At 49.7% G+C, this 25,815-nt stretch overlaps 8 protein-coding genes and 1 non-coding gene across 9 annotated transcripts; 4 read left to right on the forward strand and 5 right to left on the reverse strand.

The window, feature by feature from the left end:
• Nucleotides 1–662, reverse strand: LY79DRAFT_591247 (uncharacterized protein; the record flags this gene model as incomplete). Its single annotated transcript, XM_060561256.1, has 3 exons — nucleotides 1–155; nucleotides 223–356; nucleotides 553–662. The coding sequence occupies 3 exons, from the start codon at nucleotides 660–662 to the stop codon at nucleotides 1–3; spliced, it is 399 nt and encodes a 132-aa protein (XP_060412758.1).
• A 1,394-nt stretch (nucleotides 663–2,056) lies between these two features.
• LY79DRAFT_518117 (NmrA-like family protein) lies at nucleotides 2,057–2,995 on the forward strand (the record flags this gene model as incomplete). The annotated part of the gene is made up of 1 exon (XM_060555003.1): nucleotides 2,057–2,995. One exon carries the CDS (start codon nucleotides 2,057–2,059, stop codon nucleotides 2,993–2,995), a length of 939 nt encoding a protein of 312 aa, XP_060412759.1.
• A 1,786-nt stretch (nucleotides 2,996–4,781) lies between these two features.
• LY79DRAFT_518227 (uncharacterized protein) lies at nucleotides 4,782–5,141 on the reverse strand (the record flags this gene model as incomplete). Its single annotated transcript, XM_060555014.1, has 1 exon — nucleotides 4,782–5,141. A coding segment is annotated over one exon (360 nt), but the record flags the coding sequence as incomplete, so codon positions are not given.
• Nucleotides 5,142–6,584: 1,443 nt separating this feature from the next.
• LY79DRAFT_670783 (uncharacterized protein) lies at nucleotides 6,585–8,904 on the forward strand (the record flags this gene model as incomplete). The annotated part of the gene is made up of 3 exons (XM_060563821.1): nucleotides 6,585–6,617; nucleotides 8,434–8,535; nucleotides 8,590–8,904. 3 exons carry the CDS (start codon nucleotides 6,585–6,587, stop codon nucleotides 8,902–8,904), a joined length of 450 nt encoding a protein of 149 aa, XP_060412761.1.
• A 1,369-nt stretch (nucleotides 8,905–10,273) lies between these two features.
• Nucleotides 10,274–11,633, reverse strand: LY79DRAFT_518243 (uncharacterized protein; the record flags this gene model as incomplete). The annotated part of the gene is made up of 5 exons (XM_060555017.1): nucleotides 10,274–10,698; nucleotides 10,755–10,819; nucleotides 10,878–10,995; nucleotides 11,052–11,421; nucleotides 11,481–11,633. The coding sequence occupies 5 exons, from the start codon at nucleotides 11,631–11,633 to the stop codon at nucleotides 10,274–10,276; spliced, it is 1,131 nt and encodes a 376-aa protein (XP_060412762.1).
• Nucleotides 11,634–16,082: 4,449 nt separating this feature from the next.
• Nucleotides 16,083–17,153, forward strand: LY79DRAFT_518133 (short chain dehydrogenase; the record flags this gene model as incomplete). Its single annotated transcript, XM_060555006.1, has 2 exons — nucleotides 16,083–16,395; nucleotides 16,456–17,153. 2 exons carry the CDS (start codon nucleotides 16,083–16,085, stop codon nucleotides 17,151–17,153), a joined length of 1,011 nt encoding a protein of 336 aa, XP_060412763.1.
• A 721-nt stretch (nucleotides 17,154–17,874) lies between these two features.
• On the reverse strand, nucleotides 17,875–20,129 carry LY79DRAFT_591251 (uncharacterized protein; the record flags this gene model as incomplete). Its single annotated transcript, XM_060561257.1, has 7 exons — nucleotides 17,875–18,069; nucleotides 18,126–18,511; nucleotides 18,565–18,761; nucleotides 18,812–19,029; nucleotides 19,081–19,728; nucleotides 19,779–19,814; nucleotides 19,887–20,129. 7 exons carry the CDS (start codon nucleotides 20,127–20,129, stop codon nucleotides 17,875–17,877), a joined length of 1,923 nt encoding a protein of 640 aa, XP_060412764.1.
• Nucleotides 20,130–21,344: 1,215 nt separating this feature from the next.
• On the forward strand, nucleotides 21,345–21,443 carry LY79DRAFT_t169. The gene has a single exon. It is a non-coding gene; the product is annotated as a tRNA-Leu (tRNA).
• A 165-nt stretch (nucleotides 21,444–21,608) lies between these two features.
• On the reverse strand, nucleotides 21,609–23,588 carry LY79DRAFT_670787 (glycosyl hydrolase; the record flags this gene model as incomplete). The annotated part of the gene is made up of 1 exon (XM_060563822.1): nucleotides 21,609–23,588. The coding sequence occupies one exon, from the start codon at nucleotides 23,586–23,588 to the stop codon at nucleotides 21,609–21,611; it is 1,980 nt and encodes a 659-aa protein (XP_060412765.1).
• Nucleotides 23,589–25,815: the final 2,227 nt, after the last annotated feature.

Consider the following 25,815-nt stretch of genomic DNA (forward strand, 5'->3'; position numbering starts at 1 on the left):
TTACGTTGCCTGCAATCTTACGAAGCAGCCCCCTGTTCCTATTCTCGAAAGGGCTCGGGTCCCTTCACGCTCTGTGCCCCCTTCTGGTTGAGTGCCAACAGGACCGCAACATGGAACTCCTGTGCCTGTGTCGCCGCCGACGCATTCGGAAGCACCTTTCGAGATACGACCCCGTCGCGGCGAGCCCAATGACCACCGCGAAGAAGTATTTCTACGGAGAACCCGGCCCGCCGAACTCGAGATCCAGCCCGGAGGTCCCTGGACACAGCAGCGACGCCCAGTCGGCCTCCCAGTAGATGGGCCCCAGGAAGCCCGCGGTGCGGAGCGAGTCCTTGGCCGTTTGGGTCGACGCGTTGCTGCGCCAGGTGGAAAAGAGCATCGTAATGCTCAGTATGGTGGGGAGTGTCATAATCTGCGCATTGTGAAATATGGGAAGGCGTTGGGTGTGGTCAGTTTAGCAGAGTGGCTAGATACTGAGGGGTGCGACGGGGCGCATGTAGGCTGACATCACGACTTTGAGTTCATGAGGTGAGGGATAGAAGAAAGACTCACCTGGCGTGCGGAGGCCAGCGCGGACTGTGGATGGGTGTCTCGTTCCAATCCGCTAATACGCCGAAGAGCAGCATGACACCTTCAAGCGTAAGGAGAATGCGGCCGAGCATAACTTAAAGTTGTTGGGTAAGTCCTCACGATGTGAAGGCTGAGGTCATGAGTTGTATTCTGCGATATGTGCCGGTTGATTCGCCATCACGATAGATATCACGCGATTGCAGGTACAATTGCTCGAATGCACTTCCGAGCCAAAGAACGGTGACGCTAAGCTAGGAACGCTAGCTTTTTGAGCCTTTTCCAGTGCTCTCGTAGCGTTATAGATAGGTCTTTAACGTCTTATCTTTTTAGAGTCATGTCTATGTTGCCGCTGTATAATGGTTTGATGCTGCTGGAACGTCGCCCCTCTTCGACTTCGAATTCAAACTCCCTCCCGTCACTGTTGCAATACGATTCGTTTCCATTCCGATGGCCACTTACTCGTTGCTAGTGTTGGGGATCCCCGGTGGCCCTAGCACGCGCTAGGCCGGGGCATGTGCAGGCAGTTCCGAGAGTCATGAGGTCCAATCCAAGGATGGGGTGATGTAAACGCCTACGACTACAAATGTTATGGGTTAGCTCTTTTGTGAAGTTGCTGTCTAGACTGATTAATTCATTGACGATACAATTTTGATGAGGTATGTGATGAGCAGCGATACGTTCAACGGTTGCCCCTCGAAAGAACCTGGTTTATGCCCATGGAAGTGGGACAGCGTGTCGAGGCACAGGCGAACCTCAACTTTCATTCTGGACTCAGTCTTTATTGGAACCAAGTTAGCGATGTTCTCCTTTCATATAAGATTGACTAACCATCAGATCCAATGTAGACCTTCCTGGCGTACACCTTGAGGCTATGGAAATATTGCTTGTGCGTCAACTGAATTGATTGCTTGGAAGAGCAGGCTCCGCCGAGATGACTGCCGATAAAGTGGCTGCATCTCTGATTGCCTATTGACGCCGAATCCTCTGCCGCCGTGAATAATTAGGACGAGCATGTGATGCGCAGCTCTGACGGGTTCTGCTTTATAACAATGATTGCTGGATGAATCCTCAAAGTCCAGTCCGAACATCAAACGTCTCACAAAACCATTTTTTTCTTTTCCATGCTAGTTACGCACCGTACCTTGAATACACAGGACGAAAGCCCCGGATCGGCGCTTCGTCATAGACAGCTAGCTCGGACATGCGGTTGGGGAAGTGCTCGGGCGGCTGCAGGCAGGGTCATGGCAAGACCAAAATCTCAGACACCGCATGCCAAAAGCTCATCCCTATAGTTCGTATCTTAGCTCACTCGCAATTGGACTGTTCGAGGAGCTTGTTTCCAGCGCTCACATCAACATCACTCGGTAGCCCCATCCTCGCGAAAGCTCCCACAGACATCACCATCTCAGCGGACCGGAGTAATATCTCAATATTAAAGTGATTAGACTGCTCTGAACAAAAATTAATTGAGCGACCGATTCTCATCATGGCATCAACAAGGAAAGTTCTTGTCCTAGGCGCAACCGGCAAACAGGGCGCTGCTGTCGTCGACGCTCTCCTCGAACTCCCCGCCAGCTCTCCCCCTCTCGAGATCCTCGCCCTCACGAGGAATCCCGAGTCGGCAAAGGTCCAGTCCCTCATCGACTCCGCGAAGGCCAAGGGCGTCACAGTGACCCCCGTCCAAGGCGACCTCAAGGACTCCCAAGCCCAGGTCTTCCAAGCCCATCCGCACATTGACACAGTCTTCATCGTTACCACGATCGGCAACGAGGACGTCGTCGGGAAAGCCTGGGTTGACGCCGCCATCGACGCGAACACCGCCCAGATCGTTCTCACCTCCGTCGACCGCGGCGGCGAGGACAAGTCCTGGGAGAACCCTACCGATGTGCCGCATTTCCTGCAGAAGCACGCCATCGAAGTGCACCTCCGCGACCGCGCCGACGAGCTCGAGAAGAGCGGCCGAAAATTGCGCTGGACGATCCTCCGCCCGACGGCGTTCTTGGACAACGCCAACCCGGGCATGTTTGGCAAGGTGTTCGCAGCCATGTGGTCCACTCTGCCGGCCGACCAGAGCCTGCAACTCGTATCGGTGCGTGATATCGGGCTGTTTGCGGCCAAAGCTATCGGGAACCCGGAGGAATGGGACCGAAGGGCCGTCTCCCTGGCTGGCGATGACATCACCTACGCCAAGGCAAGGGAGATCTTCGAGAATGTGATCGGAAGCGACATGCCGCAGACTTACACCTTCATTGGCCAGGGCATGTTATGGGCCATTTCGGACATGGGCAAGATGTTTGAATTCTTCAAGAGTGAGGGATACGGAGCAGACATCCAGGCACTGAAGAAAGAAGAGCCCCGCATGCAGAACTTTGAGACGTGGTTGAAAGAGAGCAGTGGCTGGAAGAACGAGAAGCGCCATATTTGATGATCTGGAAGGCAGGCATCTAGCTACTTCTATGCAAGAGGCAATCGCAGGACCGAGGGGTTTGTGCATTGACAACCCTATTTTATTTGTAGGAAGGATATGTTGCTAAATTGTATCATGGTCCAAGCATCTTGTGCGGTCATAGTCAACTAATTTTAAGATCGAAGTCCTTTTTGCTTTAGCACAGTGAGTATGCGCTCGTAACCAGTCACATCTAGAACAGAACCAATAGTCTGACTTGTCTAACGACCAAGGGTTGTGGAGTTTCAGGCACATGTAGCAATATATCTCTAAACTGGGTTAGGTCATCTCATCTAGAAGATCGTCAAGTCGTGATCTGTTGAAATGCTCGGACGAAAACTTATGGGCAGCTGTAACACGAGGCAATCAGTTGCAATTAGGTAAGAACTTCCAGACGCAATTTCACAGCATGGTAAAGCGGAAATGGCCGCTATCATAGCCAACGATGGAGCCATTGGTCTGCTGCAGAGTGAGAGGCTATGGAGGGTGTCTGTAGTGACTGCACAATATACGTTCCCTTTTTCCTCTACAGGAATCGTCAGGCGTAAAATCGAACAGCACTGCACGATATGGACTGCAGCGTGACATGACGCGGGAATGTCTCCTCTATAACTGGCGGAAACAACGGCTCATGAAAATCAACGATGAGGAGAAACCTAAATCCGTCTAACCGATGTTGAAGAAGAAAATAAAAAGGCTTGCCATCCGTATGACGTCTGTCCAAATAGTCAGATTGTAAGGGACAGTAGTCGAAGGCGCTTATGAGATGGACCATCTCCGGCCCGAAGAATTGATGGATTCGAGGCAACGCATAAACCAAGCACAGCTTAACTGACCGTTGCATATGTAGGATACAGTCTCACACTACTAAAACTGAGCTTGGTTTCTTCAGCAGTGAATCAAGGGGTTCTCATTGTGGTCTTGAGAAACATCATAATCAAACAACGAATTTGGCCTCTCATACAACCTTTTGATCCTTATTAACACTGGACATACTCTCTCATTTTTGGCACGATCGCATAGTGTTGAAGTCTATCAACAACAAGAAGGTCTTGGTACGATCATGTCTGGACCAGCATCACACATGGAAATCAGGTCATTCCACTCTATATGCTTACAAAGCTATCCGAGAATAAGGAGAAGACCTTATTAAATGCCGTCTCAGACTCTAATGGAAAGCTTGGGACTCAGTATATCAAGCCCCGGCCTGTGCAATGGAGTTTAGACCAGGAAGGCTCCGTCGAAAAAAAACATGCTACGTGTCTTTAAAATAGCGATGCTGAGAGAGAGCTCGGGTCTATATCTTTCTGCATTCTCGCTGACCGCAAGAGTGTCGAAAACGGCGGTGCCATTCCAGCTGACCGAGACTTGTATACTCTGTGCGCTTCCCCAGAGGCGAGCAAGCGGTTCGGTAAGCTTTGTAAAGAAAACAACACCCAGCTTCCAGAAGACGATTGGTCAAACATAGCCGGCATCATGGAGGTCCTGATGGGGTTGGTAGTTAGTTGCACGCTTGCATGGGGTCGAGATCAGTCATCAGAATTTGGAGATCAGCAACATGGACATGAACGAACTCATAGAGATGCATGGCGCGGAAGTTCGGGTTCTGGAGGACCCTAAATGGAATGCACAGGTGCTCCTGAAGAGGCTGAAAGAGAAACTGGACAAGACCATAGAAGATTGAAATCGAGAAGATTATCGGCCTATCAATTACTTGCACAAAGGAAACCAATGCTTGTTCAAAGCTAGATAGCCTCAGCAAAACTTAGTTCTGCGAAAGCCGGTGTGGAATCGTGCGCCGGGAGACGGTCTGAAAATTGATAGGCCCCCGGCCAATTTGCAAACGCTTCGGCCTTCGCTGAATTGGCGTACTCTCGCGTTTATAGATTCCTCTCTTGACTGCAGAACGCGCCGTGGCACACGTCGCGAAGAACGAGTCCCCAATCGCCCGACAGTCCCTATCAGTAAAGTTCTGCGATAGATTTGTGCAGAGTTGGCTGTTGCTGCTGAGAACACCACCTTTTTGACCGCAGAGTTTCCGGCCACCGGTCTGTACGACCGAATTTGTAATATGCGTCATGCACCGACACTGGATGTAGCCTTGCTGAGCTTGCGCCAGCGCCAACCTATGGTGTGTTAGTTCGAGGTCTCCCTGTGCTGTGGAACTCCGACTGAAGAACACTCACAGTACGGCCATCAATAGATAAGATAATGCGTGTTTCCCCATGTTATGTCAGGATGTATTTTGGTTGAGAAAGCTTGCCTATGCCAATCAACCGTTTGTGCTGGTTGCGACAAGCCTTTATATGAATCTCAAACTTGTGTCGATAGATCGGCAACTTCACACGGCCTATGTCTTCGGCTACATCGCTACGGAATTCACCCGAATCTTGAACTATCTGATAGTGGGCCTCTCGGCGGTTGCAGCTGCTAGCGGATAAACGGCCAACCCGGCGGGAAGTCAAACCGCGTGCTTGTCGTCTCATCTTCAGTGCTTCATTTCATTTCTAACGCAGCGGTGCCGCAGAAACCGAGCCGCCAACAGAAAAGTGAGTCTCCACCTGGGGCCGCGTTCAGATGACATGTATGTAACTCAATGTCAGATCGAGACACTGGTGTTCCAGCCCCACGCGCGCGTTTCATCGTGTAAGGGGCTCATGTGAGAGCAGGCAACACCCTTCTTTCTGGAGCGGTATGATTGCTGGTAGTGTCTAACAAAAAGGGAGGGATTCCCACGAAAAGGAGACGGTTCAACAAAAGGCCTCTCGATTGTTGAGACAACTAGAACTCTCATGGTGAATCTTCGAAACGGAAGCCCCTCGGGAATGGAACTGTTTCGCCATTTAAGAGGAGGCTCGATATGTCATCTTCTTTGCTAAGCCCTGTACTATCGAAGTTCAGTTGCGATTCGAACACGTCTCACCCTGTTCTCTCTAGAAAACAAGACTTATCGGCGCTACCATCGTAGCTCTCGCGGTTCACTGTTGCGTTCCGCTCAGTTGTTTCGGAGTTCTCGACCAAATTGAGTGAAAGGAGTATTTCGATGTAGGGCGGGTGGGGTTGGCAGCTTTCCACTGGCGAGTAGCTCTTGAATGTATCATAGCTTGTGGCTCAGCAGCAGGCGGCGATATTGTGCTGCTTGCGGGCTCAAGTGAATCGGAAAGTCGGGAGCTGGTAATGGGCTGCGGAACGATCTTTCACGCCCCAGAAACACGCTAGGAGCAAGTAGGAAGAAGCCCAAACTCCGATCAGTAGCGAATCGCCACTCCCTGAGTAGGCTTTTAGCAGGTAAGTAGCTGGTTAGAATGACGAGGACTCAAATGTTGTCCATGATGACAAAAGAGTCTAACGATTCGGAACAAACGTCTGATATGAACACAGAAGCGTCCACAGATGAATATAGAAGCCAATAATTCGCTGCTCATATTTCGGTGGTGTTTTTTCTTAACCCTTGCCCACGAATGTTGGTGGTTCACTGTTGATCAATTTGGGTAATACGATTGGTAAATATCTTAGGCAACAATCTTCTTCTGATAACGACTGGAAGTGCTCTACCATATATTGTCCCATGACCGAGGCCGCTTCCGGTTGCCACACCAAGGTACGTGAACTGTGAGTTGCGACGGCATGCCTAAACTAGGTAGAAGGCCATGAGAACAAAGCTTTGAGCCGTATATAAAGTCAAATAGCTTAACATAACTGCAGACGATAGCTTGAGTTCTGCCGCGAAATAGCGAAAAGCTCTGTCGGCGTTGTCAGGTTGGCAATGGCACTGAGCGCGGAGCGCGGCGCGCGATCATCATGTAGAGATATATTCGGTCCTCGTCCTCACTCTGAACCTTGACTACGTCGATTTTAGTATCCAAGAACTTTGCAATTACCAAAGGACGATGTAGTTCACATTCACCGAAGGGGACCAGAGCCCACTGGACAGTGGTTTGTTGAAGTCTGCGCTTTTCTTTGCTACGATACTGGGAGGATTCATACTCGCTAGGTCCAAGAAACGCCGGGCAAGTGTCTTTCCTGCGTTATCAGTATCATCCGAAAACTCTTCGTTCTGATGAATTAGGACCTGCGCTTTCAAAATGCGATGGCAACCTTGGTTTTTGGTGGATTCTGAACCAAGAATGCGTCTGAACTACATGATAAGAATCATACCCGACTTATATTGTAGCACAAGGTAAAGAGTAAAAGCAAGCTATGAATCTATTATACACTCAACTCTTCGCAACTTTCCTTATGACGGAAAGAAACGAGCGGGAGAACTATTAGGGGTTCTATGCTACCAGAAAAATTGTTGAGATGAATCATAAAAGCCGATATATTTTAGTAGTTTCTGAATCCCTTTGTTGGAAGATGGGCAACAACCAGGGCGGAAGAAATGGGCTGCCGGATACCTTACCTTCTTCCTTCCCTTATCACTTCTTCAGCCAGCAGTAGATATCACCAATTGAGATACTGCTGGTTCACCCTGCCGAAAGGCATCTCGCACGTGGCGATTAACCATCATCCTCGTATGCTTTCCCCATTTCTGCATATTGATCTTCCCGACATCCCCCCTCTTTGCTTCAACAGATAATTGTTGCATTCGCTTTCATGATCCAATAAGATACGTTGAAGTCTGATATCAGCTTGTCATACTGGCAAAGCCAACCGACGAATTATATCATCACGCACAGACTCGCAATTACCTGTCACTGTAGACATCCGTACTGATACGGTCATCGCTACTACGATTTCTGTCTAGAGTGTAAGCGACCCCTCCCTCGAAGATTCCTTCATATTGAGTAGACCACACAACATGACAGAATCATGTTCATTAACGTGATACAGCATACGTTATCCTTAGTGACTAGATTATACTTATATGTCATTGGATGATATACACATGTTCAATCTGGAGGGAAACCATGGTTTGAGGTGGATAATAGTCTTTACTTCAGACGTTTTACTACAGTCGGAGCAATTGGTAATACCGCGTTTAGGAACCGGACTCCCCCGACGCCATCCACAATACGACAACTGTTATCGTCATCAACCTAGAGCAGCTCAGCCACCAGAAGTAGAGGTCCCTTGTCTACTCGCTTAACAACAGCTACGCCATCGACCGTGTTGTTGTCAACAAGGCCTACCTTATATTTAGCGCTAACGCCACCTTCTGTCTCCTCCTCCTTAAGATAGGTCCTAGGACAGCAATAGTCTGCTAGCAGAGGTTATTTATTATAGTAACACTTTCTCTCTCCCTTAAGACTAACTTCTGCAACGTCTACAACCTTGCTGCCAACGCCAAGATCACCTACGCCTCCACTGGCTGCCTAGAGATCACCTTGCAGAACAAGCCTCTCTAGACCGTGTCTGCTGTTAAGGTAGCACTTGCTAACCTTATTGCCTGCTTTTATAAAGCTAACAGGGCAAAGGCAGCAGCAGACAAGGCGTCGCAAGAAGCCTCTCGCCTAGCTGTCGTCTACTGCCGCGGCATCAACATAGCCAAGCGCCTTGCCTCAGAAGAGGCCACACAGGTCTACCACTCAAAGACGTCCCAAGTAGACAAAGACAAGGCTGTCAGGTCGTAGCTCAAGACAGACCACGTCATGTTTACCACGTCAGCGTTTAGCACTAGCCTCAACTACGGTCAGGTGTCCCTTGTCGTCCACTACAGTGCGCCTTACGACCTCATCAACTGGAATCAGATGGCTAGTTGGGCCAGGCGCAACGGCTCACCTGCCGTTGCCGTCATCCTCTACGTTGCCAGGAACACTGTCCTGGACAGGCCCCTGTCCCAGTTCCTTGCTGCCCCGTGCTTCCGCCAGTTCACGGACGCCTACTTCGACGGCGCCACCGACCAGTTGACCTGCCTCGACCGCTTTGACCAAGCGCCTTGGGGTTAGGGTTAGGTCTTTAACTTGCCCTGAACTGTCAGTCTGAAACTTACTCCGCTGTCGGAGCCCAGCATAACCGTCCAGAGGGAGCCCCCAAGCATTGGTGTATTGATCTTAGAGCTTCGTTCAAGCTTTTGGACACACTGAAAGCCCAAATTCCAAATGTCAAGGTTGTGTTGGTATTCATTAGCCGTGTATTTGCCGAGCCGAGCCGAGTCAACACGCAGCTATCCTGTGCCGAAGCTGTTCGGCCGCGATGGCCCAACGAGACCAGTTACAAATCAACAGCACTGCCGCCTTATAAGCTCGATATTGAAAAAGCGGTTCCTCGTGATCAAACTTTATGCATGTCCAGACATACAATCTATAGCCCTGGGTGTCGATCTCCAAATACGGGTTTCAGAAAGCATTGATGGATGCCGCAAGGCCGATAAACGTATGGGAAGCAACTCACTACGCCCGCAATGCGTTTCATATCTCTGACGGTGGTATTTTCGTTATTACCTTGGCAGCATTCAACTGCTTGCTGAAAAACAAACGTAGGGAACAAACATCAATTGCGTGAGACCACAAGAAACAATTGTCATAGGGTGTGCTGCCCAACTCTTCTTAAATGGTCCGTTTACTAATACGGTAGCTATCATGGGTGGATTGCAAGGTATTCGCACAGCCTTTCGCGTTTTAGAGTCGGTTGCGGCTTGGAGGGACACGTCGGAGGACAATGAATTGATTGCTGTCAAACGCTTGCACTCAAGGATAAACCCCGCCCCCATACCAATTGCCGGGAGTACCGAATCAGGGCAAAGACCTGCCAAGATGACTGATCGCACCGGATAGCAGGTTGTTACTGTTCAAGACTTTCGCAGATACGTGTGTGAAGGTTCTCTCAAAGCATTACCATCCTGAAATGTGATTCCAAAGGATCGGGGATATCCTTTCTGGTGTCAGTGCGTCGCATCTGCGGTTCTGGGTTCTAATTACTAGACTCGGAACCCTTTCTGTCTAAACCACAAAGCCACATCTCTACACTCCTTGTAGGAACGCACCTAGTCATATTTGATGATAGCTGTATAGACTTAGTACTGCCCGCAATACGGCTGTACTTGTGGGCCAATCGTAAGGTACCTTACTCAAGCGTCCCTTGATGGATTGGAATATGCATGCCTCAAGAAGCGGTATTGAAGAATAGTCTCCTAACCCTGCCGGATCGTCGAAAGCTTGCAGAAGGCCAAACCGCGTAGAGACTCGCAAGAGCTCGAACCAACTCGATTTGTGACGATAAACCATGGCCGTACCGAAACACGACAAGAAAGGTCCGCAATAGTGGGCATTCAGTACTTGGAAAATGGTAATATTCAATATGATCCGCATAAGGTTGCTAGACCATGTTGCCTGGGTTCTTAGAACCCATCTGATGCAACTCATAATCCTCATGCCTCCTTTCAATCTCACTTCTCGTGTCATATTGCACTACGATTTCATTTGTCCGGATGATCTTGCCGAAGTCTATGTCCGGCTCGGTTCTCTGTACGCTCTTTTCGCTCTGATCGTCAGTCAACCTGTCCCACTTTCTTCTGAATGAGCCCTTCTGTGGTGATGTCGTCACTGTCGCTGTGTTGGTTCGCTTCAGGCTGGCTTCATGGCCGATTCGAGATTTGTCGATACCAGAGCCCGAAGAACCATAGTACTTGCGAGTAGAAGCCGCAACGTCCCGAATGAGGACACGAAGGACAGGAATGGAAGCGGCCATGATGGTGACGCCCGTCTCACATGCTCCCCAAATTGCGAGCCGACTTCCATCGTCTTAACGAATATGTTAGCATGCTCAACACAAGATCAAATGGCCGTCGACTGCGTACAGGTAATATCTCCAGAGAGAAGACTCGGTAAATATGTGCACTTAATAATTGCAGTTGATCCAGCACTATAGTGGCATATCAGTGACAATTCCCATGTCAATACTTGAATCGAACCGTACTTACAGAAGACCCATGCTCATGGCAATTCCTACGCCAATCTTCTCTTGGATTTTCATCTGAAGTCCCCAGATCATCGGCCAAGGCAGCATCGCGAGCAGGATATCCATCAATGCAGAGTAGCCTATAGAAGAATGTCGGCCAAAAAAACCTTTCACAGTCGTGGAGAGAATTGCAAACCTGACGCAAAGATATCGTAGTACGCGGCAACTCTAGGATCCCAGCATGATCCTGGCATCTGCGGCATCCAAACCTTCTGAATCGGAGTACATTGAACCCAAGAAGCCAAGGCGTTGAGACCCATAAAGACGTTCATGGAGATGATGACTGCCCAGATGACATACTTCATCGAGCCCTCTTCTTTGATTCGCAAAAGCGACATCGCAAAGGAAGTCTTGCTCCATACTGCCGAAGTAATTGATGTCGTAATGATAATGTTGCTGGTGAGACCGATCTTGGGAATGTTGACGGGGGGCACCACGTAAATATGCTTGCCGAAGCCGAGAGAAATAATGTATGAGGTTAGTGATACTGAGATCAACAGACAGGTCTCAAAGAGTGTTAGTCAAGGAGCTTGAGCCGGTATGGCAGGTAGATTTATGAACATACCCATGATGCTATTAGTACGTAATCGTCCCACCAAAGCCCTCTGTGCTTTCTGAACTTGCAATAAATCCTCAAGCTTAGGAAGAAGGACGCAAGTCCAATCTGGGACCATATCACTGCGAGAACGCTTGGACCATAGTCATCTGGCTGCGCCATTTGACCAGTCAAATGTGACATATTGTAAACCCTAAGTGATAAATCTGATGTGAAGAAGAACAAGAGTGAAGAGATCAGCCACTGTCGTGATGACGGGCTAAAGGGTAGAAACGATGTCAAGATAACAAGGCAAAGTGCGACGGACGGGTAGCATCAAGGTGAAATAAATAAGAGAAGAGAAAGAAAAAGAAAACATGAGGATGAATGATGTAGACGAGCACTCGTTCGTCGTGTGGGGGATGACACCTGAGATGATATGGTATCCGATCTAGGCAACCCTGGCTGTTTATCACCTGCAGAATGAGCATCCGCCTACGTTATAGGAATAAGGTCGAACTCCCATTCAGTGAGCTGTTGCAGATTATCTACCGGTAGGAATGAAATAACGATCGTGCAAATGTATGAGCCGGCGGTAGGTTCGATCCCGGCATGGGGTATTACCTAGGAAAGATGGGCGGCATTCTAGGAGTACATTATTAGCAATGTTGCAACACTGGTTTTCACGATTTGATCTTGCACGTATCAGAAAAGCGGGCCCACCGGCCGAGGATGACAGATACTCGAATGCCATCACCAAACACCCGTCGTGTGGTGGCCATGTTTCACTGAACGAGCTACTTTGAGAGTAGGTGAGCGACACTTCGAAACAATGACTCGGAATCAAACAAAATTTCCCCGTCTATTCTGCAACGGGCGAGCTGTCAAGCTCAGGGCGAGGCCGGCGCATTGGTGGCCAAATAGTCGACTAATCGGGTGAATAGATGGAGATAATTGCGACCTTTCTTATATGCCGCAACTCCAGGCCAAGTGCATCTGAAAATAGTCCAGGTAAAGTTCCAATAAGTCGGAGTAATAAACTTCTTGAAATTGGTCCCGAGCACACTGTGTTTCTCGTCGTTCGAGTTTAATTAATCGCTGCTGACCATCGCAGGGATGAGCCGGCACGACGATCACTCAACCAAACAATAATACTGTCATACTAAAAACGACGCCGTTAGTCGCAGAGCAGCAACTAAAGCCTTATATAGGACCTATAGGTCACAGAAAATACCGAATGACAACAGGCACTTGGTTCATACAGGCATCCCGGCGCAAGGAATCGTGCCTATTCCAGATGTCGATGTATAGCACCCACCCAGGGAGAACATCATCATAAGATCCATGGTGTATGTTGTTGCATGATATATTAATACGTAATTCACGAAACCCCACTGAATTATTGGAAAATAAAGGCCGTTCTTCTTCCACTTATCCGCCGCCGCTCTTATGCAGTAGCCACCGCCCACTTTCGGGGAACGACCCCATCCGTCTAGAGAGTGAGGATGGCATTGAGGGAATGGGTTACGAGCTCGTCGCTCGGGATCTATTGATTTTCCCCCTCGCACAATTCGAGATCAGTACAGGGGATGTGCTTCTAGTCAGAGCTAGAGAAGACAGCCCGACACTACACGTAAGCCACTTGTATAGCCAAGACATTGCCCCTGTAGGCCAATGCTAGCAAGAGTGAGGCTAGGATTTGACAGCAATTCACAGCCGGTGTATCAAATGATATCTGCTGTCACTCATGCCAGGTTAACAGGTGGGTTCTCAATGCTCGGTAATGATAGCTGTCCTTTTAAGTTCAAGCAGACTGCTTGCTCCTCCTAAATAGAAATCTCTGGCAACTTTCTCCCTCTGGTCTCAAGGAGACAAGGATGCACTCTTCTTGTGAATAATCCAGGAGCCTTACCCTGCAACGTATCATGGCTGTTGTCGAATACGAGCTCCGGTTCGGTCACAAAGTAAAATCTTCATGTGGCGAATGAAATTAGTATCGTGTGGGGGAAATTGGACCTTAGATTTTTGGCCTCGACGGCAAGCTTTCGACTCAGAGTCTCGAGGCAGCTTCTAAGGGCATCTTTTGTCTGACTTTCAACCAATTGGTTGGTGTTGTTGTATTTCCTGTCGCTCAGTATGAAAATGGAAACAACACTAGGGCCATATCAAGAAAACAGGCATACAGAGTTTTACCTGGCTTTTCTTGATGGCTTCAAATGGCATGGGAGTCAAAAATGTCTGTTTTAGGACCTGATTGTTGCGATTAACACCAACATATTCAGACTTCGGTCGGCCCGACAAGAACAAGGCTTGGACACCTTAATTCAGTGTACTTACTCGGCGCTCTAATAGCAATCTTATTCATCCTGCTGGTCATTTAGCGTTTCGATCGTCGAGCATTATCCCGCTGGAATCCTGGATTATGGTTCTGGGTGCAGGACTATAAACTTTTGCGCGAAATGTCGATATGTTTCTGACTTCACGATGGGTTCTTGCCTTCGGCATTCATTTCGCCATCATGGACGTATCGTCCCTCGTTGGCGAACTATCTTAAGCAAAAAGTCTCTAATCATAGCTAAGTACATCTAATAATACTACTGGTGGGGCTGTGCATTGTGGTGCTGGCTAGTGTGGGGGAAATGAACACTTCTCAATGCAAGTTGATTCACAAGTAGTGCCAGACTCCCGATGAGCTCACAAACATGCAACTACCTAACAAAACAACACAACTTGAAAGTAGTTGCGCAAGTTTCTTTCAGTGTCTCCCTGGTTCCCAGAGTGTAGTCACAGCTGACAATTTACAGAGCTAAGGGAATTGCTGTTAACGACTTACCATCCGATTCGCTGTCTTCTTCAACAGCTACGTCAACCCTATTGCCCTTGCATCCATTGGATGAAAGTACCACATCGTGTGTTGTGTTTGGATCTTGGTGGAAATTTCCAAAGTGTATATGACTTGCATGAAATCTAAGGTCGCAAGCTCGAAGAGCTCAGCTCCATGTTCAAGCAGAGGGATCCGAGACAAAGTTCAGAACAACACCCAGAATGTGCTTCAGGTCAAACTCGAGGGCATTGGGGCTCAGTCTCGACCGGCATAACGAGATGTACTACCTACAAATGCGGATCTTCCATAGAAATCCTATATCTGTGCTTCGGGGCCTGCATGTTTGCTTAGGAGGCAAATTGTGTACGGCTGATATGCGAGTTGCAACCGTGAGAAGCAACCAGGAGACACATTACGTGAAGACATGGATTCAAGCAGATTCAAATGACATTATCCGTAGTTCTATGCGAATGTTCTATACGTGACGTCAAGCTCCACTTGGAAGTTGCCATTCAGCCCTGCGGAACCCGCCGAGGCGGCCCGGGAGCGGGCCCACCTTGCGGAGGTAAACTCCGCGCGGAGATCGCTCCAACCTGCCACTCTCGTCCAGGACACAGACCATATTTCCAGCTAGTAGCATCAAAATGCCAACAGATCCACTGGTCAGTGAATCTGTTTGTTGGAAGAGCATACCAGCCAAGGCTTCTGTGGGGCAAACAGCTGGCCAAACGAGGAAACAAATGGCGGTCAGATTATTGCTCGGCAATCAGGAGCAGACCCAGTTTGTTAGACTAACTAGATCATTATGAAAAAATCCGACATACACTCTGCCAGGGTTCCAAATATTAAGTTGTCACAGGCTCCACGTACACACATAGTACATCATATGTATAGGCACACTCTATTCCTACTCAATATCTAGGAATAGCAAGTACTTTTACATCTGAACAAACACAATCTAGAGATATATACTAACTAAGAGGTATCCTTACTCTAAATCTCAAGGAAAGCAACCTTTTTATAAATTAATTCGCAACGCTAACATTCAGAACCCGGTAGAGGTATTCGCTAGCTGCAGATGAAGGCGGCAACATTGTCTCATCCTAGGGCTATGACCCAATCAAAGATAGTGCTTGTGGCTCGGTATCATGTGGCTGAACCCCTTTTTCAACGCTTTTTGAGTGCAGATCTTCGACACCAGAATCATTCATGCTCCTATCCTCCATTAGCATCAAAAATGTGGCAAGCCGGAGCAGCTGCTCCTTGCTGCTTCGAGCAGCCCCAGAACATATCGAGCTGGTACGCTCCTCCACGGTGCGGCGAGCTAGAAGTGCTCCCGCTAAAAGCAAATTCTGTTGCGCCGACTGTTGGTCCCTTAAGTTTCAGGATTCGAGATGACGCCAGCGAAACGTCAGTTCTAGCAAAAGGACGTCCTTGGGTTCATTCTGAGGTCAGCAATTTATTTAAATGGTCCATATTGACATCGTTATTCCTGATACCCCATGCATAGCCCCACAAACAAACACACGGCACCTGGAAGTGTTAATGGTATTTAGAAGCCTCGCATGCCGCACCGAAATGCGACATACGCAGCATACAGCACTCGTCCTATCTCAAGAGTAATTTGAATTATCAACTGCACCGAGAGACTTCTTTGTCATCTCTGTTTTGTTTATTTAAAAAAAAAACCCCCATCTCGACTGCATAATAACCCTTTTACACCCAGTACACCAATATTGTGTTTATGAAGCAACAAACATTGCAGCCATTCGGCTCCCGTAACCAGAATGTCTCTCGCACACAGAGCCATGCGTGGCGTCTTGCTGTCTCATGCAAGAGCATCACACGCAACCTCTGCGCCGGCCGCCGTGCGGGTGTCATGCAAACGACTTTCCGCCCGGCCGTTCCACTGCACGCATCGACAAAACGTCGAAGAAAAGCCAACATCCATTGATCCCAGGAAGAACCCTGCTGACGAGATGTTGCCGCCTAGAGAAACCGATTTCGGCAAGGCGCAGTTTGCCGACTTCAACTTGAAGGGCCGCTCCTTTATCGTCACAGGTGGCGCTCAGGGGCTTGGTTTGAGCATAGCAGAGGCTTTGGCAGAAGCTGGGGGTAGAGGTGAGTTAATCATAACTCTTTCATAATTTGCGAAGGAAATGACGCCTGATACTTGTCTAGTTTACTGCTTGGATAGACAGGAAAAGCCGCACGCGGAGTACGCCGAAGCATTGACCCGTGTTGTGCCGGAATGGGGAGGTTCTCTTCAGTATAAGAGAGCCGACGTGGTGGATACCGAACATCTTGACAAGACGATTGCTGAGATCGCCCACGAAAACCAAGGAATCGATGGATGCGTGGCCGCTGCGGGAATCCAGCAAATCACGCCCGCCACCGATTACAATGTCGACGACGTGAACAAGATGATGGCCGTCAACTACACCGGCGTCTTCATGACCGCAACATCCGTCGCACGCCAAATGTTCAAGTACAAGAACCGAGGCAGTATCTGCTTCATCGCTAGCATGTCCGGTTTAATTGCGAATCATGGTCTGCTTTCCCCAGTCTACAACTCTTCCAAGGCTGCAGTTATTCAACTGGCGCGGAACCTTGCAATGGAGTGGACCCCTATCACGAAGGAAGGGACTGGCGGAGTCAGAGTAAACTGCATCAGTCCAGGGCATATTATTACGCCGATGGTGAAGAAGAACTTCAAAGAGGTTCCTGGCTTGAAAGAAGAATGGGAGAGCCTGAACATGTTTGGTCGACTGGCGGAGCCAAGAGAATTCAAGGGCGCGGCTCTTTTCTTGATGAGCAACGCTAGCACGTTTATGACTGGCAGCAATATGGTCATTGACGGTGGACACACTGCGTGGTAATTGCTGTAGACTTGATGGATCACATATCCCGAATTATGCATGAAGACTAGATGGTGTAGATCATATCCGCTAAGCGTTGAGCACGGAGTTATCCTAAGCAATATTTGTTTTTATGAAATGATTGTGAGTCAGTTCTGGCATCGTGTCATGAGCACTGGCCATATTCATCCTGATAACAAGACCCTCCTCGATTCAGCATTTCTACAATTCTTCTGCGAGTGAATATCACATGAGTACCCGGCTCACACAACTATACATTTCGAGCGTTACTTTACGATTCAGTGGCACTATTAGACAATTCTCGTAGTGATATGTACAACTCAAAAGTATCCCCATTATCAGCCAATTTCCCCTCATGGTCAGTCTGTGAATGTCTTTTAGATGGATATCATTTTGAAAGACACAGTTGTTGCGCGCGATTGCGATATGTTCTAGTGTTGCAACGTATTTTCTTTCTTGTTTTTGTTTTTTGACAAGTCTTTCGGCTGTCACTGAGCATTGAATTTGTGTTTTACACCTAATATTCTTATTCATGCAGTCGACCTTGTTTTAGTCGTGTTCGATATCGTAACTTGTAAGAGGGCAAGGTCACCTCCGGTTACCAGTTTACATCTTTATTATTTCCCGTTTCATGAGATATATGCTAGCTAGCTATGAGCTCCTGTTTTCCAACACTAACTGTGCTGTGCAAGCTGATTCCATGCTGTTTATCATGGTATCATTACCAAGCTTCCCACATTTGCGATCCCATCGCAACCAGGCGGTTGAATAGCTCATCTCTCGAAATGATTGCAGTGAGATGATACTCCTTGCCTGCACTATCTGTCACAATGAGAGAATCCGCAATCTCACGATCTGTGGCCCAACCCACGAGTATTTTAGACTTCCATCCTAGCCCGCCCATTTTACGTATTTGCTGTAACAAAATAAGTTTCTGTGAGGTGTAGGTAGTAAAGCACTGCGGGAACAGACCTCAATATCTCCAATGGTAATAGTCCATGTCGGATTCAAGTCATCAGAATCGGTTGTCCAGCTCAAAGCAGGTGTAGTCGCCGTTATGGTGATGTAAACACGACCTTTCTTACCCTTCCAACGTGCGGGGAAGGATATTGGTCCCTTGTGGGGATCAGGTTCTGTTTTGACCACGCCAAGTCTGTCTTTGGCGTGTTTGGCGCCTACCTTGGCCTTCAGTTTGTCTGCAGCCAAAGAGGTGTTGACACCGCCCTTTGCAGTGCTCTTGATGAAGTTCATGATCCTATGTCCCTTCTTCTGTTTGTGCTCTTCGGTCTGAGACTCGGCGGGGGCAAGAGCATTCTGATCGGGTTGGACGGCGAGGTCTATTTCGTCTTGATCAACGCCTTGTGAGTTTGTGAGTGAAAGGCAAAGCCGAAGGAAACATTGTGGAACTTACCGAGATGCTCTAGGCCTTGACCAGCAGTCGCGTGAGGCAAATCTGGGGGCGGCTCGGAGGATGTAGGAGGAGGCGGAATCGGCGCCTTATTTCTCTCGCCAATACGTAGAAGCGTAATGGTAAGCTGGGCATTGGTTGGAATGCCCTTAAGAATAGTGTTTCGCAATTCAATGTACTTCTGCCAATGAGGGTAGGTGCTGAACATAATTTAGATGTGCGAGTAATTAACGTTGAAAGAAACACTGACCGGTTGATAAACACCATGCCTCTTTGGATGATCGGATCGCCAAAGAAGGTGAATCCAACTATGAACCCAGTGCCCTTAACCAGCATGTATGACGTCATGAAGAAAGATCCGAGGAGAATCGGCAACAAAATGCTAGCGAGGATGAGTCGAGGCCGCTGTTGTGGGAATGGCGGTGTTGGGCTAAGCGCGTTGCCGAAGCGTTCCCAGGTGTCCACCAGCTATGTCTGTTAGTTATGTGCTGAATCAACGCCAGATTCTGGACAACTCACGTCCGCAATTCCGTGCATAACAGGTCTGGCTTTGACCCAGACTGATTCATGAACAGGCTTCTTGGTCTTGTCGTGATGACCGCTGGGCTCGTTACCGCCTGTCTTGTCTTTTGCATCGACGATATCTTGGGCAACGTTAGTAGGGTCGGGGGCAGCGGTATCATCGTGGGGATCGCCTTGGGGATGTTTTCCTGCCGCCGTGCTAATGACCAGCGAGGAAATGCTATTGACGAAGCTGTGAGCTTCTTGTTCCACGGCCTCTCCGGCATGCTTCTCGGGGGCACCTGTGATGGAGTCGTCCGACGCAAGGACGCCCGACGCCGGTTTCTTGACGCCGCCTGTTTTACTATCGATGAGAGAGGGTGGTGCGGGAGGAAAACAAAAGTCTCGTGCTTCGGGGACAAGAACAAGAACCATCAGAAAGCTGATAAGGACGGGGACTACGAAGTCGAAGATCCAGGCGACGGAGTAGACGGCAAGGAAAGTTGATGTGCGTCTCGACTCACGCCATGAACGAAGGCGGACGATTTGTTTCCAGAAGGAGAAGAGACCAACTATTACAGTCATGTACAAGCGTTCAACATGAGCGCGGAGTTTATCCGGTGAAAACTCCTCTTCATCTGCGATGTTCATATCCAGATTGGCGAGCTGTATGATTGTAAGACGGATGTATACGAGGAAGGCATGAGAACGCTTACTGGTGGTTCAGCTATTGACTTGACATGGAATATTTGCTAGAGGGCTTATGAGTATCTACCATAGAGGGCATTTCGTTCTGCAATATCGAGTCACTGTGCAAGGCTTACCTTATCAAATCGTCGAACCAGGATCCAAAGCTCCTCATTCGTCAATCCCCCAATCATGGGCTGAGAGACCATGCTCGGGGGGTTGTTCCATCCCAGGTTCTTGACCTCCACATCTCCATGGTCAAGCTCGGCATGCCCTCTTTCCTCTAGAGGCTTCTGCTTGGTGGCCATATCCGCCAGGTAATGGCTATCTGTCGGTCTTTCTTCCTCGTGTGCCTCCACTATTTCGGGCTCTTGGCCCATCGTCGACTGGCTGGAGTAGCCATAGCTGGACTGGCTCGGGGGTGTATTTGAACCAGGGTCCGAAGCAGGAGGCGGCGGAGATGGTGCTGCTGTCGGAGGCAGTAGAGTCGGCGGTTGTGGAGACGTGCCGTCCATATCATCGCTAGGTCTCCCCTTAAACATAATTACGGTTGTTGATGTGCATGCCAACAAGGGACAAAACCTTGGAGATTGTGTAAGCTGGCTGACCTTCAGGAGCGAGGAACTCGTTAGCTATGAGGACTTGGGAGGTTTACGTGAAGCTATAGCTAGGACATGGAAGTCATATTTCCCCTCCCTTGGAGACTTGGGAATTTCTGGGGCTGGAAAAGCTGCCGCCGCCGACGTCAACTACATCTTGCTTGCCGCATTAGGCAATAAAAGCGTGACGTCACGCGCCGTCGATGCACTAATTGGATGCACACGCAGCATGATCGCAATGATCATTCCAGGAAGACCACAGGGATGAGCTAGGCGGACAGCAATGACAGCTGTTTATCGGATGATTGGGTGGTTATGTGGCATCTAAGACGCTTCTACAACGAATTGCCTGGTTTTCTCATGTAAGGGAGGATGCGATCCGGGCTCGTTGGTCAGTGAGTCGCTCGATCGCCGCCCAAGGTCAAGAAAGGTTGATCATTGGTCAATGATATCCTGTTTCCCTCATGTTGTCTCACGCTGGTTTACGCGGTGGTCTGGGCTTATCCCAAGACCCTTTAAGCTCGAATGTGTTCCGCTACGTGTTTCGCCCAGAGCCGCGTATCACCATATCTGACCGAATTGCCGTCTACCCAACCTTTTCCGTCCCTTCAACTTGGACTTCGTCTTAATCTTTGAACTTTAGGCGGGTTCGCTGAACTCTGGCAAAGCACCGACAATCAAGACGATTGAGGAACAAAATTAATTTTGCGCCATTTTCCAGGGACAGCCTCCCTGTTGTCCGTTTGGTTGATTTCTAACAGGGATCGTGCCCTCGAGCCGAACTTAATCATAAGGACCTAGGTTCTTAAATCGCCAGTTTATCGCTTTACCCAATGAAGCCTCTTCCGCTTCCCCTGGTCCACTTCACAACCCCGAACTTGTTAGCGTCCTTACCCACTTGAAAGTTTTTCGCACTGAAGCATCTCCGTCATCTGAGGGGTTATCATGATATTGTCATGAACCGATTACAGCGAAAGAGATCCTATGATCACCATCGGAAGGGTGGCCGAGTTGGTTATGGCGCCAGGTTAAGGTCAGCTTAACATCTGTTTCCTGGTGGGGCAACCCGCGCGAGTTCGAGTCTCGTCCCTTTCATTTTGCATTTGTCAGTTCATGCCGTAGTACGGGTACTTATCGGCAGTCAGATTTGATCAAGCAAGGTTATTTTTATGTTTGATTTATTTTCATTAACATTAAAAACATAATTTTTACTCTGTTCAAAGGTGACGCGTTATTTCATCGCCACATTGGTGTTTGTGTTTAGTACCCTTCCCACCACTGGTAATTATTCGTTTGCTCGGGCGTATCCCAAAGCAAGGGAACGCTAGTGTCCTCTGGTCTCTGCGGCCACGCCTTGGCAAGGCCGACCCAAGCCTTAACATCCTTCCACGTCGCCTTGACACCAGCGGGCGCCGCCGCGTCACCAGCGAAAAAGCCAAGACCGGTGCTGTCGTTGCGCGAGGGGTAGATGCGTGCCGTCAACGCGAAGCGCTCGTTCACCCAGATTTCGAGCAGAGAGCCGTCAAGAACGACGTGGAAGTTGATATCTTCGACGGCAGTGGTGTTGCTGCCGGTGCTACGAATCTTGTAGGGCTCAAAGTGGCCGACAATGCTGGCGTTGTTGAAGTTGGGGAGCAGACTGCTGTGGCCACGCACGACGCTAATTTGCGATGTAGCAGGGTCGAAGACGATGGTGGTGTACTCGGCGTTGTCAGGGCTCTGGCCGATAGTAATGCCAGCCGGGCCGTTGAAATTGCTGAGTGTCGCGGTCAGCTCGTATGAGGTGCCGACGTTTGCGGACACAGACTTGGCGGCGTCAGTGAGCTCGCCAACCTGGAACTCCTGGACCTCGGCGCCTTGGCGGAGAATCTCCAGAACGTCAGGAAGGGGACGGATGCCTAGTGTTTGCGCAGTGGCGCCGCCGCAGCTCTCGATGCAGTAGGTGCCATCTTGCTGAGTACCGCAGTTCTGGACGTCCTTGGTCTCCTGGACGTACAGCTCTGTGGGCAAGTTGATAGCTCCCTGATATCCGAACGTCGTGGCGGTCTTAGGCTGATAGTCGGACACCATGTCTTCGCTGACCCATCCCCACACGATGCGTCGGTTGTTGTTCCGAGAGTCAACCCAGGTGGCTTGAGCATAAGAAAGACCCCAGTCCAGGGCGGCACCCGAGTTAGGTGTGAACTCGACGGAGCCATTGTCACGGCGCGCAACATCTCCACGGTTCCAGAGAGCCCACTGTTCCTTCCAGTGCTGGGTGGTGTTGCCGCCCTCAGCACCCATGGTAACGAACCAGGCCTTCTCCCCAGTCTCGCCAACGGGGAGGTCAAAGAAGCTGCTGACCTCGAAGTTGTAACCATAAGATCCGGTAACATCGGGGTGGCCCAACGACGAGTTGGCGGCAGGCTCCCATAGGGCCCCGAGGAAAGTCCACTGGGTTAGGTTGGACGCAGGTGCAGAGTAGAGCGGAATACGAGGTCCGATAAAGCCAGGGCGTGCGGCGTCGGGGAACTCAGCAGGGACGTTGTCGGACTTGAGGCCAGAGCCGAGGACCACATAGTAGTGGGGCTCGCTGACCTGAAGGAGGTTGTCAAGATCCTCGGAGGGGAAGAAGTGAGGGTCTCTCCAGCCGGTGACGTTCCAACCCTCAGGAGGGCTGGAAAGGACAGTGCTGAGTTCATTCCATGTCGAACCTCCATCCGCGGAGGTGTACAGGGCCTGCACTTCGGTACCGGGAATGTACCGCTTCTTCCAGTTCGTAGGCAGGGCATGGATACCGGTTGCGAAAGTCAGGAGAGTGCCGTCGTTGACACCCTCAACGTTGACCGCCAGGGTTGTACCAGTAAACACCGAAAGGGGAGCGGCAGGGTACTTATTAGCGGCGAGGGAAACAGATGAGTCGTTTGCCCAGTCGCCGACATCAGTCCAGTGGAACAGGTCCTTTGAAACCGCGTGTCCCCAGGAAATATTGCCCCAGGTCGCGTGGTTAGGGTGGAACTGATAGTGCAAGTGGTAGGTTGAGGTGACCGGGTCGTAGACCGCACCGCAAGGGTCGTTCATCCAGCTGTGCGGCGCGATGAAGTGGGAACGAGGCCTCCATCGAGTGAAGAGGGAGCTGTTGCCTGCCGCCGCGAGGTATTCTGCAGTGATGGTCGCCGGAACATCTGCGGCCACAGGGACCGCGATGGCCGCGAGAGAAGCAATCGCCGTGAAGACGGTGCCACCCTTGAGAAGTGCCATGTTGCTTGTTGTATACTGGTGCCGCCTGAGATCCGAAAAGCTCCGACCTTAGGAACGCAGCGAGTTCATCTTATATACTGAGCGATCTACCGGGACTGACTCGACGCGGAGGCTGTCGACCGGGCTCCCGTACCGACGTCAGCCATGACAGAGCCAAGGAAATAGATCCTTCGGGATACCAAGGACATCTAGTCATGCACCCTGCGGCAAGTCTTTTGAGGCTCTGTGGGGACATTGATTACGAGAAGGCAAGGGAGCAAAGGAACGCAATGGAAATGACTATTGGACTTACTCTGTGGGCCGAAGGAAAACCTGACCAGTCGACGATGGGGGCGGAACTAGAGAGGGTCGCGCGGGATGGCCGGGATGCATACTGGGGTCAGTAGTAAACGCGGGGCGGTCGGCCATGGTCAGGTTAGCAAAAGCCAATCCAAAGACCAACGAACCCCAGCAGCAGTGGGCTAGCGCAGGTCCAAGAGCAAAATGCGGGAGATGCGGAGGCGCGGGGTTTTTGGCCGCGGTATCGCTCGCTGAAACTCAACATCGATCAATCTTTGACAAACAGAACGGCCTGGACCGGTTGGCCCCTCGAGTCTCGTAGGTTTGAGATATGGCCCTTCGTGTCGTAGAAACCTTTGCACGTGGCGGTCAACACATTCTCCCGCTTGCCTGGATCGGTTGTGAGGCCGACGCCCGAATGGTCCAATGACATCAAGAAAGCCGTGGTGGAGTAGCAATGCATCGCAGTCGTGCAGTCGCCAAGCAGTTCGGTACCATACCCCGTACGGAGAAGACGGGGTTGTGGCAACCATGGTTTGGTTGGGAGCACAGCGGCGGCACATGACGATGCCGTGGGTATTGGTAATTTCGGCGGCACTTTGTTCGCTGTTACCGAGCGTGGCAGGACAAGGTTAAATGGCCGAAAGTAAGGCCAGCGTCACCCCGCCGTCGTGGGAAACGGGGTCCCTTGCAGCCCTGATCTGGGTAGCGGTTAACAGGCAGACACATTGCGGGGCAGCACTTGAGTCATCAAAGTACCTCTTAAAGTCTCTCGCTTAATTCTGCACAGACCTATGCACAGACCAGCTTACCCTTTTCCTACAGAAAAAAGAAGAAAACAGAGATATCTCTATTAGCTTAAGGTACATCTAGAATTTAGTAACACAAATTAACTTTTTAGAGAAACTTACCCCTAGAGATAGTCTCCTATATATAGAGGATACTAGGCATAGTATAAAGGGTGTAGTATATACTATTAAAAAAGCTTTTTTTTTTTTCTTGTTGACTTAGTGTTAAAAATTTGAAGTTAGTGGTGTGGAGAATTTAGAGTTGGTGGTGTGGGGACAAAAGTGACTTAAGAGGAGGTGGGTCAGTACTTTGAGATAGTCTGAGATGCTAAGGTTTGACCCGCAAAGTGTCTGCCTGTTAACTGCTACCCTGATCTGGAGAGCTGGGTCCAGTAATGGTCCAGTAATGGTCCAGCAATGGTCAATTGGTGGTCTCATTTCGGGGCTTGGCCGTGCGTGGATCCTCCTAGAGACCCCATCTCCTCGCTGTTTACTCCGCCCTTTGGCCGTTTGGATGGTTGTCTAGCCACGGCTTCCTGTGTTCAGACGACTTCGACGAATACATACGGAGGCCCTGCGGCCGTTTTGCGGAGGATGTGAAATGGCAGAGGCGGTCGGGGAAGCTAAGTGGAACATGACAACCCCAGTTGGGGTCATAACAGCGTCAAAGTTAGCGTGGTAATCCAGAGTATTCTAGACCTCCAAGAGGCCATTCGCCTTCCTATTCTCGCTTAAACGAAGAGTCGCTAAGATCATGAGACCATACAAACGGCTACGATGTGGATACCATCAATCATTGACTAAATGATGGCATCGTCACTTGATCAGGAGCGAATGTTTACAGCTCTTGCTACTCCTATTATCTCCCCTTTACAAACTGGGAATATCACATTATCAGTCTCTAGTCTATCATACTATATATACATAGTGGTTTGTTCTCCAGACTTCCCTGCTGGCAATCAATGGGTACGACATTCTTTCGCCAACCCCGAACGCTACACCTTAATTATAGTGGGTGGCCATCCATGCATTATTATTGTATCTGAGTTGATGGACCGGAGATCACCATGCGGCCCCATATGTGAAACAGGCACCATCGTAACCTACTTTCAGCAAAGACCCACCAGCGAGAAAAGCGACGAGTGTGAGTACGAAGCTAA

Source organism: Colletotrichum navitas, assembly GCF_030913465.1.
Source record: "Colletotrichum navitas strain CBS 125086 chromosome Unknown LY79scaffold_41, whole genome shotgun sequence".
In the NCBI taxonomy this organism is placed as follows: Eukaryota; Fungi; Ascomycota; class Sordariomycetes; order Glomerellales; family Glomerellaceae; genus Colletotrichum; species Colletotrichum navitas.